The 22,887-nt window shown below is 38.8% G+C and overlaps 1 protein-coding gene across 1 annotated transcript in view; it reads right to left on the bottom strand.

Moving 5' to 3' along the window:
* MYO16 (myosin XVI) overlaps positions 1-22,887 on the bottom strand; it is a 463,256-nt gene that overhangs the window by 153,688 nt on the left and 286,681 nt on the right. Inside the window, exons 22-24 of the mRNA XM_007451283.1 lie at positions 21,466-21,538; positions 3,880-4,032; positions 2,150-2,350 (exon numbers count right to left, since the gene is read on the bottom strand). Coding sequence (XP_007451345.1) covers positions 2,150-2,350; positions 3,880-4,032; positions 21,466-21,538 — 427 coding nt within the window. The remainder of the gene's footprint in view (positions 1-2,149; positions 2,351-3,879; positions 4,033-21,465; positions 21,539-22,887) is intronic.

Here is a 22,887-nt window from a genome sequence, read left to right as displayed (position 1 = left end):
GCCCTCGGGGTCATCTCCAGCTGTGTCCCCTCCCTGGTTCCACACATTCAGTCACTCACTCTTCCCTGGGAATGCCACCACTCTGTCCTGCCGCTCTGGCTCAAACGCAGTCCTTGTTGGAGTGTTTCCATTATCCCCCTTCCTTTCTTCCCAACCTACCTACATCATGTCCTCTGGTTTTCTCACTTCATCCCCCACCCTGTCTAAAAACATCCGATAAGTTAACACTGTCAAGAGGACAAAGTCCTGAGGCGTACATGCATATTTATTCATGATTTCACCACAAACAACCTTCCTAGACTTTTCTCCTACCAACCTCCATACACTTGACCAAACGTCTGGTACCATTTCCCAACTACGATGTGGCTGGAAATGGCGGAGTGTTAGGTTTATCCTGGTCACTTCCTGTCCTTCAGATGTTGGAAAGTGCGAATATTACTTCTCCCAGACTCCCTTGCAGCTAGGGTTCGCTCGTTCTGCAGCTTCCACCTGTCTGAACTGCTGCCCGAGATTTAGAAAGTGGAAGTGGTGGAGGCTGCATTTCTGCTGTGTCTGTGTTTTACCTGGTGAGCACGTCCAGGAGATGTTGGTTTTCTCCAGCACTGAAGGCCCCGGGCTCAGCCACTGACTCTTCCTTGTTGAGTGCCGGGGAATGGGCCTCTTACTGGTTTAGGTGGCAGCAGTTACTGGGAGTCAGTACCTGTAGCAGCAGTTTCTCAATCAGGCTGCAGGCTTCCTGATCAAAGACGTGGCCCTAACTACAGAGGGAGCCCTGTCCTGTGGGGTGGTTTTAAGGTCATTTTTGAAAGTTCAACTTAGAGTCCCCCCGACAGTGATTTTCCCGCACTGAAGCTATTTTCTGCTTGAACAGCTACACAGGATTCTGTCCTTTGCAACCAAATCCAGACAGACGCACGGTTCATTCATTTTCGAAAGCCCTTGTCTTTACTGGGATGTTCCTGCCTCGCAGTCTCAGGCAGCTCAGCATCCCCCTTAAAGGCCAAGGTCACATTTTACCTCCTCTTGAAAACATTTCTACACTCTTTTTTTGGAGCCCAATAAATTCTTTCTTCTTTGTGGTAACAGAGAATTTTGTTAACATGACTAATATTACTATGAGCAAATTATAGCGGACGTATTTGTTAACTTTCCTTTTCCTTACTTGACTGTGACACGTTTGAGGGCAAGAAATATGGTTTATTCATCTTTGATCCTCTAGTGCCCTGGGTTTGGCATATAGCAGAGTCTCAGTAAACACCGGCTGAAGTGAACTGAAATACACTGAGAGTGAGAGAGTGACTAGGGGTTTCACCCCCTAATAATGTTATTTGTGTTACATCCCAAACAGGGAGGAAAGTCTGGAGGCTACAGATTCAAAAGTGGAAGAATTAACTAGAGATGGAAGCTGGATCGGAGATTAGGTGGGATGCGGATGTGAGCATTAAAAGATGGATAAAATCTGACCTTGTGAAGAAGACAGGGAGGATGTTTCCAGCTCGAGTGTGAAGAGGCGTCACGCGTAGGGGGCGGGATCCGCAGGGAAACAGGGAGTGGATGGGAAAAAAAGGACCTGAACAGGGGTTTTGCAGAGGAGAGCTGTGGCAGGTAAGCCTTGGAAGAAGTGACAGGGACCAGCTCGGAGAAGCCCAATAGGAGGCTGGCCTCAGGACTGTGACACGTTTTAGACAGATAAGAGTCGGTCCTTGAAGGATTAGGAGAAGGAAGCATGTTTTACAAAGCAGGTTAGGCAACAGAGAGGGATCGGAGAGTTGCTTTCTTCCTTAGGTTTAGGAAACGTAATTTAATACCGACAACTATATTGAGGGTAAGTAAACTCAGATGTCCAACGTTTGTTTCGATTTTGAAAATATCCTAAATTTCACAGAAGAGCTCTTGTATTAAATCCAGGTCTCTCTTGCTCGTATTAACCTATAAATATGGAAACGTTACGAGAAGAATCATACCACGGGCGTCTTCACCCACATTCTGAAAGGCTAAGTCCTTATCGGGCTTAGGAAAGAAACATTCCGTGGGCTGTTCACCCAGTTTCAACAATCAAAACTCGAAAACATCAAAACCTTTAAGGCTTGTTCTTAAGACCTTTGGCCCATTAGCGCGTACCATAAATTGCTCAGTTCTCCGAACTCACCCGTCCTGCGTAGTGCATAACGGTGAAAGCTGTGCCTTGGTCTTTGAGGGCAAGGTTCCCGTTCCCATCCTTCATGGGGGAGTAAACTGCATTTGTGTTTGAGGATTCTAGAAGACTGTGTAGCTTTTTGGGAAGACTTGGTTCCATTGACCAAATCATTTGACTTTCTTCATCCAGTAAAGAGAGAAATCCAGAAGGCTTCTGGAAGTTAAGAAGAGAGAGTTTTTTCCTTCTGTTACTCAATTTGCTATCTTTGTTACTGCTCATGCATACCGTTTACATCCTCATCACGTTCATACAAGCACTGAGAAAATAAATTCGTCTTTATTATCGATACATGTCTATTTTTGTTCATTGCTGTATCCGCACCACCTAGCAAACCTCTGATGTCGTGTTGGTTCTCAGTAGTATTTATTGATTAGAGGAACTGAAAATAAATAAGTGTAGTTTAAAGTCATTAAAACACTGGCGTTGTTAAAATGTATATTCTCACCTTAAGAACATTTCCAACTACAGAAAAGTTGTATGTTTTCTTTCTGGTATACAGACCTACCTATTTATAGGCAAAAATGCAAGTTTCACCCTATACTTGGCATGTCTTTTCATTTCATTTTGGGGGGTATCAAAGAGGAGTGGCAGCAGAAATATCCACTGACATTTCCAGTTCATACTGATGAGGGCCCACTATTGAAATAACCATTCCAACGATGAGACCCCAAGGATGTTAACCAAAGAGACAGAAATAACTTCATTCTGCTGTCCGCGGTTTAGCAGTCAAGGACATAGCAGCAAGCGAGTAGTGGGGTAGTGGGTACCCAAGGCTTCCCATATACAGGTAAGTATATATTACTGTCAACCCATCTTATAACCTTAAGGAGGTAAACTGTATACTATCTGTGTCATGATGACGGAGGGCTTTCTGGAGGAAGAGAACTTCTTTTGTACTTAAAACAAGGAATGTTGACAAGTTGGTACCAGAAACAAGAACACTGCACATATTTGGAAAATGAATAAAGTAATTTGTAAATATACATTTATAAAAATAAAGGATAGAAAATTATATACTATTCTCCTCAATAGCTAAATGGTATCAGTTTTAAACAATGTTCAAGTGTTTTAGAAATATTACTGGTGAATCTATATAAAGCCTTATATTAGTAGATAGAGACTGATGTTTGTGCCATAGATTTTTGTTTTTGTGATGGCGATATTGAGGCAAAGATTCTTGCTTTGTAAGGTAGAAACAATAAAGATAAGCAAAAACACCTGCAGAAATACTAAGATGATATGTACGTATATATATATATTTTTTCTGCCGAGGTTTTCCATATTCAGACTTAGAAATTTGGAGACAAACAAGATTCTGCTGAATTTGTTTTATGCTCTTGCTAGTCTTAGAGTTACTTTATAAAATATTATATTTGGACAATGGGTATTTATAACTATGCCAAGAGGAGAGTTTTAGCGACATAACTGCAGCTGAATATTTTTTACAACAAAATGATCTGATACTTGTTGTCTTTTTAATCAATTGGTAATCCTTCAAATGCCCTTTCAGAGAAAGGTCGTGTGCTCCTCAATCAACACTGAAAGATTATAAGTAAATTAGAAATTGCTGAGCCTCCCATAAAGATATCCTCAAAATAAGGCCCCGTGAAAGAAAGTTCTTTCTCTCCAGTATATTTAAATGCATGCATCCTGTAAAGTATCTAATTATATAATGTGAATACCTGGAAAAAAAAATCCAAAACTCCAGTCTGGTTACCAAGAGAATAAGCCGTTTCCATGGTAACTCCCTCTTGTACACATTCTGTTTGCTCCTGTAGAAAAAGCACTTCATTGATATAGTGGTGCATCTTCTCATTGGTCATGTTGACACAGAGCTATTGTGGGGAAAAAGGAAACAATTCACAAGATGATTCGGCATGCAGATTCATGGTTCCAGGACACATTTCAGACCAGTGAAATGTTGACTCAAGAACGGTCAGCACAGTTAGTGTATCTAGATGCCGCACTACAGTCGTCCCGAGAAGCCAAAGTAAAGAGCTTCACTTGATGCTGTTGACTTCATATGGTCTGATTACGCACCTGAAGATGAGCACGTTAAAAACAACAAGAAGTATAATTACAGCATTAACTTACAAATTTGGGGTCTACAATATATTTGAGTATTTCAAAAATATTTCCAAAAGGAATATATATTTGGGCCCTTGTCAACAAATATTATATATATATTTCTTTATCCATTCATCTCTTGATGGACACTTAAGTTGCTTCCATATTTCCATATCTTGGCAATTGTAAACAAAGCTACTATGAACACTGGGATGCAGGTATCTTTCCGAATTAGTGTTTTTGTTTTTTTCAGGTATATACCCAGGAGTGCAATTTCAGGGTCACATGGTAGTTCTATTTTTAGTTTTTTGAGAAATCTCCATACTGCTTTCCATGGTAGCTGCACCAATTTACATTCCCACCCACAGTGTGGGAGGGCTCCCTTTTCTCCACACCCCACCAACACTTGTTAACAAATGTGTTATTTCTTACAGTTTTAATTTCTTAACTTAAAAATATCTTAAGATATTAGAAAATAAAATAAAATAACACAAATCTAGCCAAGATGAAGTCTTGCTTTCCCCCTGGGCTATTCTCCTATATTCTGCTTTTTATTTTTTTTAATAACAAAAACCTCAAAAGAGTTGTCTTTTCTTCTCTCAAATTCCTGTCCTCCCCACTATTCAAACCCCGCCAGTACATTTTTGCCATCACTGCTCCACCAAAATGGCTTTCCTAGAAGTCACCAGTGATATGTGCATTTCTAAATCCAGCGTTCAACCCTCCGTGTTCATTTTCCTTGACCTCCCAGTGATATCTACAGCCGATTCCTCTGCTTCCCTAGGGCACTGCCTCCGCTGTCTTCCAGGACATCCACTCCCTTGGTTCCTACCTCACTGGCCACCCCTTGTCCATCTCCTTCTCTGACTCCATCCTGGAGTGGTCCAGCACTCCGCCCAGGGCCTCCTGTCACCCATCTCTACACCTACTACCTTTGTGAGCTCAGGAAGTTTCACAGACCATCCTGTTCCCCCATCTGCACTATGTTAAACTAGGTAGAATCCAGAGTCACTTAGAAATATTTAGAATTCTGTAACTCACTGAAAATAATTAAATATGAATAATTTATATAAATCGAAGTTACCGATAAAGCGTTTGTAAATGGAAATCAGATCTCATTTGCAAAGGGAACAATATTTAGGATTATGTTTAATGTGAAATGGGATGTATTTATACAAAGTAAATGCCAAAGTTATTGTAAATCGCACAAGACTGGAATAGTCACCCGAAAAAAGAGAGACCGCCCTGGGTTCCTCTTGTCCACGTGCCCAAATTCTTCCCCAGGTCTGGTACCATCACAACACCTGCTAAGTAGGACTCGTCCCAGACATTCCTGTCCCTCTGCTGGGAGCTCATGGCTTCTCTCCTGGACACATAAGAGCAGCCCTTACATTCCAGCTTCCAACCAGCAAGCCAAGTCACCCCCGATAACCAACACCAGAAATGCCCTAATTCTCCATATAGGTGGTCTAGGCCTGACCATAAGGGTGTGGCAACTAATAAATTAAGAATAACACACGCATAGTTTTCCATTTTCTCACAGACCTAGCTATTTGGGAGGATGGGAATTTATGAGATTCTAGGGACACAAAGAAATCTTAGAGGGAAATTTTTTCAGAGAAGAAAAGAAGCAACATATTGGAGTGCAGCGCATGGGTCAGCACACAGAGGGAGCTCGTCCTGAGGCTGGAATGGTTTGCTGAAACGTTCTATTCTTTAGCTCTTGCCAGGACCAGAATTTTTTGAGTAAGTAGGGGCAGCTCAAACATCTTCAGAAACAGGGTGATTGGAGAGTAACAGGATTGCAGACGCGGGACTACCCTGATGGAATAAGAAGCTGGAGACCTGAAAATGTAGACGCTCTTACGACCTAATGTAGTCACGTTATTTGGATGATGAACATACGTCGATATTTCACTATTAATATAATAAGTGGGGAGTATAGTAGAAATATACCAAATACGATATTTAAATAACATATTTAAATGAGATCTAAATACCATATATTGACACACAAAGAAAAACCAAAATAATTCTTAGCTCCAGGTCAGAAATGATGGCCCAGGGCGACTGCCCTTGTTTCCAATATTTTTTCTTGTTTCTCTGTTTCATAGTAAAAGATGGTTTCTGTAAATCTGGTGATCAGTGAATGTCTGTAGACTGAATAAGCTTCCCTACTGCATTCTATTACAAGATAAGATCTTCTGTTTAAGAAAATTAACAAGAAAGAGGGAAACTTGTTATCTGTATCTCCCATTCCCAATTAAATAGCTTGACATAAAACAACCCCCAAAAATGTGTCTGTCCGAATGTCCCCTTGATTGTCCCAGCCCTGGCCAGTGCCTGTCTGCAGCAGGTGGACTGCAGTCTGAGGACCCAGGGAGCTGGGTGTCCAGGGGCCTGGAGGGACCGGCTGTCACTGGGACCTGGTTCCAGCTATTTAGCTATTTAGCAGGTTGGGAAAGGGGAGGGCCGCAGGGGACTTGTGCTTTCCGGTGACTCCTTGCCCCCTGCCCTGTCTGGCTTCATTCTGGTATATAGTTAACTAAACCCTCCTTTTTTAAACCTGAAAAAAATGTTAAAAATAAAATAACTATGCCACATTGCTGCTGTCTTGGAAGCTATGTTAAAACCTGAAGACCTTGAGTGAATTTATTCCAACTTTGCAAAATCCCCCTTTTTTTGCATCGTCTCTTCCTCAACCACTCCATCCACGATCTCTGAAATTTTTTGCATTTTCTTCCTGCTATCTGATTTGGCCAGTGGTTAACCAGAGCTTTCCCCCTCTGCTCCCTGATAACTAGATTTCATGAGATATATGCAAAGCTGAGAGTTCTTTAAATTTAAAACTAAATGTTTCCTAAATAAACTCACACTTTTGTGGATCAACTCCCTGAATATAAAAATATTAAAAATATAGTCACTTCATTTGAGAACATACCATATAGGACATTTAACTTTAAATGCTTGATTGTTAAGGCAAAAAGAGTTTGAATATGGATACAGAACCATAAATTCTGCACATGAGAGCTGGCAAAGGAAGGGCTGGAATTCAGTAATTAAATATCATCTGAAACATATTTCCTTCCTTATACCTGATACAATCTAACACTTTCATCCCCTTGAATTGTCCCATCAAAACTGACTGATATCACATGAAAGGATGCTCACCATCACTAATCATTAGAGAAATGCAAATCAAAACTACAATGAGGTATCACCTCACACTGGTCAGAATGGCCATCATCAAAAAACCTACAAACAATAAATGCTGGAGAGGGTGTGGAGAAAAGGGAACCCTCTTGCACTGTTGGTGGAAATGTAAATTGATACAGCCACTATGGAGAACAGTACGGAGGTTCCTTAAAAAACTAAAAATAGAACTACCATACGACCCAGCAATCCCACTACTGGACAAATACCCTGAGAAAACCATAATTCAAAAAGAGTCATGTACCACAATGTTCATTGCATCTCTATTTACAATAGCCAGGACATGGAAGCAACCTAAGTGTTCATCAACAGATGAATGGATAAAGAAGATGTGGCACATACATACAATGGAATATTACTCAGCCATAAAAAGAAATGAAATTGAGTTATTTGTAGTGGGGTGGATGGACCTAGAGTGTCTCATACAGAGTGAAGTAAGTCAGAAAGAGAAAAACTAATACCATATGCTAACACATATATATGGAATCTAAAAAAAAAAAAAAAAAAAATGGTTCTGAAGAACCTAGGGGCAGGACAGGAATGAAGATGCAGACGTAGAGAATGGACTTGAGGACATGGGGATGGGGAAGGGTAAGCTGGGACGCAGTGAGAGAGTGGCATGGACATATATACACTCCCAAATGTAAAACAGATAGCTAGTGGGAAGCAGCTGCATAGCACAGGGAGATCAGCTCCGTGCTTTGTGTCCACCTAGAGGGGTGGGATAGGGAGGGTGGGAGGGAGACGCAAGAGGGAGGAGATATGGGGATATATGTATACGCATATAGCTGATTCACTTTGTTATACAGCAGAAACTAACACCGTAAAGCAATTATACTCCAATAAAGTTGTTAAAAAAAAAAAAACTAAGTGATATCAGTAGATCAAGATCTATGTTAATCTTACTTATGGTGTATTAATCTCTAGGAAGGATTCTGGAAAGACAAGTCATTTTCTATAAAACTGTGTGGCATCTGTCCTTAGTAGTAGCCCACTGTGAAAGAATACATTTTCTTGTTGCTGTCATTTTAATCATAAATGAAAAACAGAAATTTCTGAAAATTGTTGTTAGGGTAGAAATGAAAAATTTTTTAAAATATTCAATTTGCTTAAAAAATAATATTTTGAGGTCTTCCTCCCATCTAATAATGTGATAAACTCCTTTAGTCCTGAGATAATTTCTTTACCAAAGATTAAGAAATGCTATAAAGAAATTTCTTCAACTTGGAGTGAAATATTTACAGTAAATGTACAGAAAATAAATGACTCCATTATGAAATGAAACCACTGGAAAAGATTCTCTTTGATTAGATGATACACACAATTGTAATTTTTCAAACTTTTTGACATTAAAATATGCATTGAATCATTTAAAACAACACAAATAGATCTTACATCTCAGCAGTTTGATTTAAAAGTAGTTATGGAAAGTGTGGCTAAATGTTATATATTTTGGGAAATAGGTTACTCAAGAAATAAACGGAGAAGCCATGAAAATAACATGATGTCTGTTACTGCAGGAAAAAATAAAAACCTCTGATAAAGGATTCTGAAATAAGACCACCGACGGCTGATTCTCTACTGCAGAAGAAATATCCAAATTATATGACACTTATCTTCCCCCTCATCTTGAGATGCTCTAATTGAAAATGCCTAGGTAGATGTGGACGTCTCAAACACATTAAATATAATAATTATTATAAAATATATAAATTATATAAAATAGGACACATAAATTGTAAAATATAATTCTCTTATCATTTTGCATTCAGAACAGAGCTCAGCTCTGCAGTTACAAAAATTATTTTTGATGACAACTGACTAAATCTTCTTGCTTCTGACTTTATATCTGACCATCTCTGTATATAAACCTGGCTGTAGTGTTTCAGCTGACTCAAGCATTTTTATAATAAAAACTAGACATTTTAATTGGTTTTGTTTCCTAATATTTTACTGAACTGAATATTGGCTTCACTGAATTGATCCACTGTTTTAGTAAGAATGGTGATGTCAAGTGTGAATGTGGGTAAACCCGCAGTCACGAGAAAGAGCTGGAAAAGGGCTTCTAGTCCTTTTTTTTTTTTTCCCTCCTTTTTTTTTTCCCCAGGAAGGAAAGTCTAAAGCAGAGGACCAAACTTTGCATAACAAAAAAATGATTTGGCCTGTGCTTCTGAACAGAGCAACTCAGATGAATGCTTTCCTGGTCAAAATGATTCATAAAACATATATAGCTTCCCTCCTGAGCTTTACTTTTTAAGTAAAGCTTTATTTTTAAGCTGCAGTGTCCGGTGGGGCTTGGAGACATGGGGTGATCCTTACAATATATCTGAAACTTTAATTGTACATTGTGTTCTTTGTATTCTGGGGAGAAAGAAGTCATTTATTAAAATCCCAAGGAAAACTCCAGCTAGATGTGTACAACTGAGCAGCCTGTGGAGTGATTTTTGACTTGTAGCTTTTTTGACAGGGGTGCTTCCTGAAACTGAAGGTGGACCTGCATTTCTAAGAGAGGCGAGCGAAGCTGGGTGTTAGAGGAAATCACCGGGAACGCGTGGAGTTTGAAGTAGGCTGTTTTTCAAACTCATTTTGAAGCAAGGCGTACATTAAACTTTTTTACTAAAACAGTTTGCCTTTCTCCCTGCTCTAAACTGTTCAGAGCACTCACTGTTTGAACAAAAGTTAAAATATAAAAGAAGTGCTAATAGCATGAACTTCAGAACTGCCAGGAAAGGTAGCTGAGGGGACGAATGCGGACATATCGCCCTGTGGCAGGCACCTTGCTGGCAAGTGGAAAAATATATCCCGCCAACCAAATGGTGGCCAAAATCAGGACAAAAACCTGCACATTCTTGGTTTATTTTCACTGAGCTGTCTGTGTTGTGTGTGCATATGCGGGTGTGTTGAAACACCATCAGAGAAAGATGAAAGATTTGTAAGGCAAATTAGTTTATGTATCTAGAAGCATAAATCTCCATCAATAATTGAGTATATCACTGACTTCAATGCAAAACGATCATTATTTTTACTTTTTAACTCTATCCATCGGAATTATGCTGGGGTTTCATTAAATTCCCACGTATTCCTCAGAGGAGACTTGAATGTGGGTAAAAGGTAGGTATTCATAAATGATAATGAACAGTTATTAAGAGCTGTTCAATTAGCATGCACCTTCTCTGATTAAAATACATGCTTTGTACATTAGGTGCCATTGCTGAGTGGTTTAATAATAAAAATCATGCACCCTTTGAAAACACTCTTTAGTAACAGACTATCATTGCTTATCCAGATGGCCTATCATTTGTATTAATGACAAAATTAATTTCTTGAGTAAATTTTCACCAACTGTTCTCCCTTTATTTTCATTACTCAGTGAAATTTATCTGAAGCAAAAATATAATAAAGCATGATGTATGCATCACAGAATTAAAGTGGAGATTAATTGAAGCTCACTCCAGTTGAAGACAGAGCTCCAGGCGTTAGACAGGGATTCGAAATCCTACTGAATATTAGAATTCACCGGGAGCTTTTAAAAAAGGCTGATGTCTGGGCCTGACCCCAAACCAATTAAATCAGAGTAGGGCCCAGGCACTGATATATTTTGAAAGCTTTCCAGGTGATTCTAACATGGAGACATGATTGAACACACTGAGATAGATGATGGCATACAGAATCCATTACCTGATTTCCTCATCAGCTTACATACACACACACACACACACACACACACACACACACACACACACACACACACATGCACATGCACATGCATATATGCACATGATGCATATATCATACAGTTACATATTAAAGGACGTTTGTTTCTGTCCAAAATGTCCTTCAGATATCTGGCCGGTAAGACCTTTGGTCCATGCCAAAAGGTCCTTGACATTTATTTGGTCCTGTGCAAAACCTTTTGGCATAGACTAAATATACTCAAGGACATTTTGGATAGGACCAAATGTCAAGGACATTTTCATGTGAACTAAATGTCCTATGGAGGTTTTGGACAAGACCAAATGTCTGCTGACCCATTTTTATCTGATGGGGCAGGAATGAGGTCAGGTTTCAGATATTCAGTATTTCTCAAATACGTTCAGCAGAACATTAACTGCATGAGATGTCAATTACTATCGTCTAAAAAACAACACAAGAGAAGCCTATTAAACACTAAGCCAAGCCAATAGTATCCTCTGCAGGGGCCATTTCTGGGGCCTTCATTGTGTCAAGTGTACTCTGCATCTCCAACTTACTCTTTTGAAGAACGCCTCTTTGGGTTTCGAGACTACTGTATATAGTTTCCCCAACCAATCGGTCATTCCTGATTTCAGCACCTTATCTATAAAATGGCAGGGGTAGGGGTGATGAGGGAAGAGTATGTCTCCGATCTGTTTCAGCCTTAAATTTCTATAGTGTATTTTGCCTTCTTTGAAATTCCTATTATTGCAGAGCCTTTCTTCTCTCCATCCCTGTGTGGGAAAGGACATGTTCCCTTTCTCCCGGCACCGTCTATCTTGACTTGACACGGATAAAGACCCTGATATTATTCCATAAATACAGGAGCCTGATGCTTGGGGAACACGGCGTGGAAGGGCTGCTCCCTTGCTGGAGTCCTGTGTCGGGAGCCTCATTCCCAGATCCCGGGCCCAGGGCACTGCGGGGACCTGCTTCTGCTCTTGTTTGTTTTTTGGTTTTCCAAAACCAAACTACCTTCCACTCCTTTTGGGTAGATTACTGTTTCTTAAAGGAACCAAACACCCTTTCCTCCCCTGGTTTCTCTTTGAGATTTTTTCAAATCAAACTCTGTGCAACAGGTTTTAAGCTAATAGAGGTGGCAGTTACTTCACAGGAATAAAGACACCGGTTTTACACAGATTTAAAAAAAACACTTTCTCTCTCTCCAGCATTTCTTTTAGGGATTCTATTACTCAGTGCAACATAGATTCATAAAATAAATCCAATATTTTAATGCGTGTAACTCATGCCTATAATCTCCTTTAACATAAAAACCACCGCCGTTCAGGGATTTGAGGGACTGACTGAAGGGGTCAGTCAACAATAAACCTATTGGCTAATTTTCTTGCCATTTTCTACGTAACAATCTGCTAACCTCAGATTGAAAAGTACAAATGCTACTGAAATAATTGTCTTTTTCAAAGAGCTGTCATTATCCAGGATTAAATGCAAAGCCTAGAGATACTGGAAAAAAATCACAGACTGCAGAGCCCTGGTCCTGAGGTGTCAAAGGAAGAAAGAAAACGGCACAAAGAGCACTGCTTTGGGACCAGATGGGTTTGCGTCTGAATTCCCACATGGCCCCGCAAAGGCTTCTGGGACGTCCCTTAGCTTTTTGAGAAGGTTGCTGCAGGAGCTAGTGATCATACAAGAAAAGCATCTGACTCATAGCAGGGGCTCTAGAAATTGTAGCCCCTGGTGAGTATTAGCAGAAAACTAAATGGAACCATATTCGTAGTCAGCACATTGGGGGCTTTGCACCTGCACAGCCACTGCTGGAAAGCTGAGTTTCTTCCTGGTTAGTTGTCATTAAAAGAACTCAATTCACTCTTCTCTAAAGTGACCCGATATACATTTTCAAATCCATATATTCTCCCTATTACATTTTGTAACACTTCCTTTTAACCATCCTGGTGCAGCAGCCCTCAGAGATACTTTGGGTTTGGTTCCAGACCATGACAATAACAGGGATATGGTAATAAAGCAAGTCACATGCATTTTTTGGTTTTCCAGTGCATGTAAACGTTATGTTTACACTATACTATACTCTATTAAGTGTGCAACAGCATTATGTGTGAAACAATGTATATACCTTAATTAAAAAATACGTTATTACGAAAAAAATGTGCTAACCATCACCCGAGCCTTCAGCAAGTTGCATTAGTAACATCAAAGATCACTGATCACAGATCGTCATAACAAATATAAAGTAATGAAAACATCTGAAATATTATGAGATTACCAAAACGTGACAGTAGACTTGCTCGATGAAAGGTTGCCCCCAAACTGTAATTTGTAAAAAATGCAGTGTCTGTGAAGCCCAAAAAAGCAAAAAAGTGCAGTAAAAGGAGGTCAGCCTTCACTTTACAAGGAAGAAGATATACCTGCATTCTCTCACTTATTTATTCGGATTAAATAAATGCATTTGGTGAAAAACTCCACTGTGGAAAAAAAAACAATATCACATAAAATTTATTCAAAGTTTATTGCTTCTGTATTTAATAGAATAAATAATACTGTGTCTTAAGAGAAATACAAAAAATATACTTATGAATGGGAAGCAATTAAAGTTTAGAAAATTTACAATAATAATAAATCTTTAAGTCTAACTTTCAAAGAACCTTTGAAACTGGAAATAGTGCAGATCATTGGTTCTGGAACCGGATCTTTGTTCTATATGTCCTTCCCTGAGTTACTTAAATTATCTGGGCCTTGGTTTCTTTAGCTCTAAAATGGTGATATTGTTTAAGTTAAAAGCTTTCAAGAAAAAAATGTCATTAAATGTACAGTTTACATGGTCAAAACTGCGTTCTTCTAGTTCATTTTTTATTTCCTCAAAACAAGTTTTCAGAAATTGGTAGCCTGAGGACCTCTAACCACACTATTTTTAAACACAGAATCCAATATCACTATAAGAAGTACATTGAAGTAGCATCTCATTACTTAATTACTCTGTGTATCTTTCTATAGAAACCTTAGTAGCACTATACTGGGGTTCTGCTATGTAAAAAAAAAAAAAAATTTCCTTATTCAAATTTTTCTTAAACTGTGTTATCAATAGCTTGGTGAGTTTCTGAAAAGATTTCAGAAAATTCAATATCAGAGAGCAGAAAATGTGTTAAGACAGAGTTAGATGTTTAATGTATGCATGATTTGAGAATCTGCATATTTAACAATAAAATATTTTTATATTCATAGATCAATTCATTGAGCAGTAAACAGATCATACTGATACCTAACAGCTATCACTATCAGAACACGAGCTATGATTAAACACTAAAATGAGGTATCACCTCGCACCAGTCAGAACGGCCATCACTAAAAAGTCTACAGATAATCAATGCTGGAGAGGGTGTGGGGAAAAGGGAACCCTCCTCCACCGTTGGTGGGAATGTAAATTGGTGCAGTTACTATGGAGAACAGTATGGAGGGTCCTTCAAGAACTAAAAATAGAGTTGCCATATGCCACTCCTGGGCATATATCTGGAAAAGACAAAAACTCTAATTTGAAAAGATGCATGCACTTAATGTTCACTGCAGCACTATTTACAATAGCCAAGACATGGAAACAACCTAAATGTCCATTGACAGATGAATGGATAAAGAAGATGTGATATATATATACATACATACATACATACATACATACATACATACATACATATATATATATATATATATATATAAAATGGAATCCTACTCAGCTGTAAAAAAGAATGAAATAATGCCATTTGCAGCAACATGGATGGACCTAGAGATTATCATACTAAGTGAAGTAAGTCAGACAGAGAAAGACAAATATTATACGATGTCACTTACATGTGGAATCTAACAAAATAATACAGATGAAGTTATTTACAAAACAGAAATAGACTCACAGACATAGAAAACAAACTTATGGTTACCAAAAGGGATAGCAGGGTGGGGGAGGGATAAATCAGGAGTCTGGGATTAACAGATACACACTACTATAGATAAAACAGGTAAATAACAAGGACCTGCTGTACAGCACAGGGAACTCTACTCAATATCTTGTATTATCATAACCTAAAATGGAGAAGAATCTGAAAAAGAATATATTATATGTGTGTGTGTGTGTGTGTGTGTGTGTGTGTATATGAATCACTTTGTTGTACACCTGAAATCAACACAACATTGTATAAATTAACTATATACGTCAATTAAAAAAAAGACACGGGACTTGCCATACTAGGAACGAAAATAGCAGCCTCTTCCTCATTAAGGTTTTCCTAATCCTTCCCCCAAGATATCCAATTAGAATTGGTCCCTCTCCTATTTGTACCCTACCTACCTCACCATAATGTCCATACATTTCTTAGTGCCTAGTACAGGGCCTGGAACTTGGTACATATACAAAAACTACTCATTGAATGAATGAACCACAGAGTACCCTGATGCAAATGAGCCAGAACAAATGCATCCTTCTAGGTACCGATAAAACACATTCCTACAGAGAGCAGAGACCATAGCACTCTCAGTTTTCCTATCTGTAAAATGGAATTATCTACATCAACAGTACATGGTATGAGTTCAACCGATGGTCGTTAATATGCTCTTTGACTTATCTTTGTATCATATCTAGGATAGTGATTTCACAGCTAAGGATTTTATGGGGTTTTTTTGAGGTTGAGGTTGACACACTATATAATCTTCTTTTGTAGAACTTTAGAAGTCAAGGCATCTGGCTTTTTCCAAACCATTGAACACTTAGCCCAAGCTTGTCCTGTTCGCCAGGACTTTCCAGGAAATCTCACTCTTTAGAAAAGAATTTATAAGCAAGGAAATGTTTCAAAGCTTTTACTTTGAACAAATGTGTTCTCTTTTCAAATTCTCTGCAGTCTTATAGCAAATTGTTGATAGGCAATTTTACTAGATTCCATAGCTTCAAAAGTTTCATTATATGTAGCTGCATGTTATATGTCTAGTGGGAAACTGGGGGAAATTATTGAATATTAAATCATTAGTTTCCACTACTTTGTTCTTTATGCCTTTTGTGAAGATCTGTAGTCTGCAGAGCTTGGAGCTTTTTACCACTGTTGGGAGAGAACATATTCTAGCATTTACTAAAATTTATATAACCTCAAAGCTTTCTCATCTATTTTAAATAGCACAGGAATACCTTATTTTTTTGTGCTTTGCTTCACTGTGCTTTGCAGCTACTGTGTGTTTTACAAATTGAAGGTTTGGAGTAACCTTGGGGCGAGCAAGCCTACCAGCGCCATTTTCCCAACAGCACTGATCATCTCCTGTCTCTGTATCACGTCCTGGTAATCCTTGCAATATTTCCAGCTTTTATTATTATTATTATATCTGCTATGGTGATGTGTGATCAGTGATCTTTGATGTTTATACTAAGACTTGCTGAAGGCTCAGAGGACGGTTAGAGTTTTTTAGCAAAATAAAGTCTTTATAATTAGGGGATGTGCATTTTTTTAGACGTAATGCTATTGCACACTTAATAGACTACAGTATAGTGTAAAAACATAATTTTCATATGCACTGGGAGACCAAAAAATGCATGTGACTAGCTTTATTGCCATATTCCCTTTACTGCTGTGGTCTGGAACCGAACCTGCAAATCTCTGAGGTGTACATGGATATTACGGACAATTTTAAGCATATTCAACAGTGAAGAGAATAATGCAATAAACCTCAACCTCATCTGCCATCAACCAACTTCAACAATTATCAACAATTACCACCTCATGGCCAATTCTGCTTTATCCATTTCCATATTACCCTCAAAATTAAATTCATTTGAAGCAATTCTCAGACATTGTGTCATTTAATTGGCAAATATTTTAGTATAATTCTCTAAGCTACAAGGACTTTAAAAAATATCTCCATAGTACCTTTATGTCACATAATTTCTATCAAGGATAATTTTTTTTAAATTTTGTCAAATGTCCAGATTTCACATTACACTAATTAACTCATAATTTTTTATACTTAAGCAAATCAGGATCCACATAATGTCCATACATTTAATTGATTTATTTGTCTCCTAGATCTCTTTCAATCTACCAGGCACCTTGTTCTTTTATATTTTTATCCTTGCATTTTTTATGTTGAAGAAATCAGGTCATTTTTCCTGTACTGTTTCTCACAGTCTGGAGTTTTCAGAGTGAATTCTCGTGGTTTAGTTTATCATGTTTCTCTGTCCTCAGTTTCTGTTAATTAGTAGTTACATCAACACCTTTCATTATATCCAGGTTTTCTCCTTTCCTTCCTCCTTCTTTCCTCCCTCCCTCCCTCCTTCCCTCCTTCCCTCCTTCCCTCCCTCCCTTCCTTCCTTCCTTCTTTTCTTTCTTTCTTGGCAAGAACACTTGATATGCATCTGGTATACTGTCACCCTTCTTGTAGTGTTAGCTGTGATTGATACTCATTGCATAGATTCATTACTTCTTAGGAGCTGAAGAACTGACTTGCTCTAATTCTGTCACTCATTCTTCATTTATTTGTAGTGAGACCGCATCAGGTTATATTTATAAATTAACTTAGGGAGAATCAGGATCTTTGTACTATCAAGCCTTTCTAGGAATGCAGCATATCTTTCCACTTTTAACTGTAATTATGCAACCTTCGGGAGTATTTTAGCCCTCATTTAGGCTATTTCCTAAGTTTTGACTATGTAAATGTTTTCTTCTTTCCCTCTATGTCTTCTGATAAACTATTTTCAGAACATATAAAAGTCTTTTGCACGCTGATTTACAACTGGCTACTTTATCAAATTCTCACATCGTGTGTAGTAATGTTTCATTCTTTCTTTTCAGCTTTCTAAATATTAATAGTCTCTGGAACTAAAAGGATTTTTGCCTCTCCTTCCCACATTGTGCCTTGAATCGCTTTCACTTTTCTAATATCATTGGCACTGCGATGTGTAAGGGAACTTTTGTCTTGGCTGTTTTCTTTCTGATTATCAAGCATCATAAATGGAATTCCCTGGCTGGGTCAAGTTGAAGAGGTGATCAGAGAGGCTTTTCTTTTAGGGCATTAGGAGATACGTTTATAGTGCTAGATACATAATAAAGGAAATGAGAATTCATGAGATGTAAGTATCACGTGGCAGAGAAGACCTGGTAATGATGTAATTACATAACTCATCAGGGCGACAGATTCAGAGCCTCCGGAATTGTACTTTGGAACTCAGATAATTTAGCGCCCCCTCCATTGAAGCATTAAACTGCTGTTGAGTTATACATTATATTCCATTTTTTACTCTAAAAATCATCTTTTTATAATATATAAATTAGTCTCTTATAATATATAATATATTATATAATATATAATAAGTCTCTTCTGAATAGAAGAGACTTATTAAAAGTCAGGGAAAACAGGACTAGCATTTCCTATGAGCTGAAACAAATTCTCATTTAAAGTATCACAAGCTTCCATCTAATGATTTAGAGCTACTTGCGCAAACTGAGGTTGGACGTGCTGATGCTTTGGCGTCCTTCTTAGTGTCTCCTCAGATTGTCCCTGTTCGTCAAATTTCTTATGGATGAATGATTGTCAAGCAGTATACATTTATTCCTGAGCAAGAGAAGCCCCTAGAAAATCCACTAAAGGTTTTTTCCCTATGAGTTTACTCTAAATATCAGTTGAAACGCATTTGTTAAGCTCCTATTATACACACACCGCGGTACCACACCCAACTGCAGCCCTGTGGGCGTGGAAGTTCTACTGAATAGCCGATAGAGGCACTAATATTCTTCTGGGTTTGATTCTGAATATAATATTGATCTGCTAACCATTCTGTTGCAAGTTTTCAGTGGAATAAGAAATGAGGACGTTCGCCATTCTATTAGCAACTCAAGAATCTAGAATGTATCATTCAAATCAATGGCCTTTAGAAAGCTCACAGGCAAATTTAGGAATTTGCTAAATACCCTGTAAGATGAGATTTGGACTACCCACAAAGAAAATCATTTTATCCTTCTAAATGGTCCCTGGGTATATTGCGCCCAATAATTAAGCAAACCTGCTAAACGTGCGTGACAAACCTGCCAAGCAAACTAAAGGTACATCTTTAAAAATATTTATTGTTTTTGTAATCAAGGTCTAAAAATTGGTCTTGAGCTTTTACCCATAAGTACCTAAAACTAGCTCTTAGTATTTAACAGAGACTTGTTTTTTAGATTTGAAAAATCTAAAATCTAAAATGCCATTCTTTGTTCATAAAAATCTCAGGTCATGAATATATTCTAAAATATATAATTAAAATATTTAACAGCAAGAAAGAATGATAAGGGGTATACGTAATTATAGTAAATGAGTAAGTTTTAATCAGGAGATAACATAAATGTTTTGCACATTTCAGCTGCCGGCACAGACATGATAGATACTGAGTCTGGGTCTGGAGCAGGAGGTTGGGAGCCCAGCCCTTGCAGACACCCTCCCACTTGTGATTTCTGCATGTCACTTAACCGGGAGATGCAGAAACCGTGAGTCTCACTAGAGACCCGAGCCTGCATATTTTCTAACGCAAAAATGGAAGGAATCAATAAGACTGCCAGACCACATTCGAACACTTGCACTGAGAAATCCGTCACCGGAAGCAGCCTGCAGACCTATGCTTCTTGTTGGACATCCTGCTGGTGACTCTTTCAACTGCCCTCTTCCTATGTTCATCACTATTTTTCTTAATAATAAGCAGTAAATAAATAGAACCACAAAGTCCTCCCTTTTCCATTAATCCGTGGACACAGCATCACGAAGGGAGAACAAATCTCTGGTCTCATTGTTCTTATTTTAGGCGAGACTTCCTGTAAAGTTTTGTAGAGAAATGATTCACGATGATTCACCCCAGATTAAGTGAGTTGGCATGATTAAGATCTACTCAGAGGACCCTGAACCACTTTTTTAGGGGAAAAAAGGCCAAATCTGAAAAGGTTTTCAGGTGTTGCCATTGACAGCAGCGAAGGTAGCTACCCACCATTTCTTACGTGTGTACAGTGAGCTGGAAAATGACACCAGAACCTAACAGTCACCTTGTTCACTCTCACAGCTCCGTAGGTCTATTACCATCTTGACTTTACAGATAAGGATATTATAGATTCCTCATCTTGGCCAGGACAGCTCTCCTAGTACAAGTCGCAGAACTGGGTTTCAACCTCATTCTATTTAATTCCTTACCCAGTGCCAGTAACCACTCTAAACACTGTATACTTGAAATTCATGTAATTTAATGCAGCATGGTTTTCTCTCTTCCCACCTGTACCATCTTACAGGTTTAGTTTTCCTTCTCTGCTAAAGCAACTTTTATTCCTACCCTTAGCCCTTAATTTTTAGATATACTTAATTCGATTAAACTATTCGTACTATACTATTAAGATACCTAAAGAATTTAGTGCTTTTACAAGTGCCCTAAATTGTAAATAGATTAAAAATAATCAACACCTCTGTTATGTACTTTTATGAGTTGGCCATAGTCATATGTACGCATGTCACGTAAAGTTGAAACTACAAATCAGAGCATTTAGCATGAGAAAGTATTTCCATCCTGATTTTTGGCTGGAGTTTCTAAAGACCTTCAAACTGATTTCAAATAGAGACACCCTCCGAGTCTCTGACCCTGCTGAAATGGCATTTCCATAAGCATAACTCTGGTTTCATCTAACGCCGTCTTTTAAAACAAGTGCCTCTGTTTAAAAAAAAAAAGGATTATGCCAGTTTACAAGACCACATAAAAATGATGACTAGGGGCTTCCCTGGTGGCACAGTGGTTGAGAGTCTGCCTGCCGATGCAGGGGACACAGGTTCGTGCCCTGGTCCGGGAGGATCTCACATGCCGCGGAGTGGCTGGCTGGGCCCGTGAGCCACAGCTACTGAGCTTGCGCGTCCGGAGCCTGTGCTCCGCAACGGGAGAGGCCACAACAGTGAGAGGCCCGCGTACCCGAAAAAAAAAAAAAAAAAAGATTAAAAAAAGTAATGGACTCTAGGTCTCAGAGATGGTGGGTGATAGAGATGGCACTGAAAAAAAGCATTGAAACTACAGAGCCCCTGCTTCCAATCACCACCAGCCTGCCCAAAAAAAAAAAAAAAAAAAAAAAAGATGACTATGTCAACAAACCTGGAACATTAATTTAAAACAGGACTGCAGAGTCCTTATTTCCTTATTTTAGTTACATATTCCCAAGAAATAGTGCAAATAGCCTTTACTGAATTAAAGAGAGATGCCTTATTAGTTGAAAAGATCATTCAAGTTAACAAAATTTCAAAAGAAACTCACTTACTTGTTCAAATTCATTCTTCTGAAATTCTTCAAAACCAAAGATGTCCAATATTCCGATATCCCATGTCTGCGAGCTGAAATGGAAGAGGACGACACAGTGAACAGGCATCCTTAACACTTCCCATTGCTACTTTAGGTTGGAGAAATCCAGCCGCGTAGCGCGTCACTGGCATCTTGAAGTAAAAACACAAATGATTATCTTTATCTGGTGGAAAACTGAAAATTAGGGAGAAGTGTTCTTTTAATGCTTTGATTCCAACACAAACTCATGAACAAAAATGCATTGATTTCTAAGTATAAAATGTAATGATATGTGGGTAGTTTAATATTTACTTCTCTGAAAGTCTGTGTGTCTGTCTCCTTCAAATAGACCTGCTTTCTCTGAAGGAATTTGGACCGACCTGTAAAGTGGGTCTCACCAGCAGTAAATCAAGCAATTTCTCCATTACACGTTAAGTACAATACAAGTCAAGTTACAATTAAGCCGTGTGCATGTTTTTTGATAGATCAGTTTGAGCCACTCCAAAAATTATGATTTTCCTAAAGGAGTCCTTATAAATAAAGAACAATGAAGATCATGAAACTTGGGCGCAAAATGGAAAGAAATCTATCTAAGTAACGACTTCTCTCTTCCATGTAAACTATCGCTCTTGGAATTTGCTAGTCTTGGATGGTCAAATCACAGGTGTCGGAACACACACACAGTAAGTGAGGAAAGGAGGAATGAAACCTCATGTGACCCGGGAACCCTGACAACCTGGCTTCCGTGGGGATACGGGAGCAGCACGGGGGTGTGTGCATGAGGTGCTTCTTGCAAAGAAAGCCCCAGATGATTCTGGAACGCTGGTCACCCTACCCCACCCATGTCTCTGGTCTAGCGCGTCATCAGGAGGACTGCTGTCTGCATTTTCTGCCAGTGGAAGCGATGATTCCTCATCACGATGGTGCTCATTGTTTCATTACCAGTCTCCCTGCTGCTGCAGATGGTTTGCTGTTGTTTCCACTCAATTTGATGTATCCAAACTGCAGACCCCCTTGGCCACCAACTCCCTTTTTGTACCTATATTGTGTTTTCACAAGCAGGATGTAATCACAGTACATTAGGGGCTATAATTTGTCGCTTACATGGCCACTTTTTTCTCTGAAAAAAGGCAAACTAATGATTCTGTGATATCCTTTCTCTAAGATGATTTGTTGTAGACGGTACAAAATATGAGCGTCATAAGTAGGAAAGAGAGCATTTTAAAAGCCCTTCATGTAAATGTCACATGGCAAAGAGTATAAGCCAGTGAGGGGAGGAAAGAATCATTCATTGGGGCTTCCCTGGTGGCGCGGTGGTTGCGAGTCCGCCTGCCGATGCAGGGCACGCGAGTTCGCGCCCCGGTCCGGGAAGATCCCACATGCCGCGGAGCGGCTGGGCCCG

The sequence above is a fragment of the Lipotes vexillifer genome, unplaced genomic scaffold, assembly GCF_000442215.2.
Source record: "Lipotes vexillifer unplaced genomic scaffold, Lipotes_vexillifer_v1.1 scaffold2194, whole genome shotgun sequence".
NCBI classification, from domain to species: Eukaryota; Metazoa; Chordata; class Mammalia; order Artiodactyla; family Lipotidae; genus Lipotes; species Lipotes vexillifer.
The sequence above is the reverse complement of the archived record's forward strand: the minus strand, read 5'-3'. Positions and strand labels throughout refer to the sequence as shown.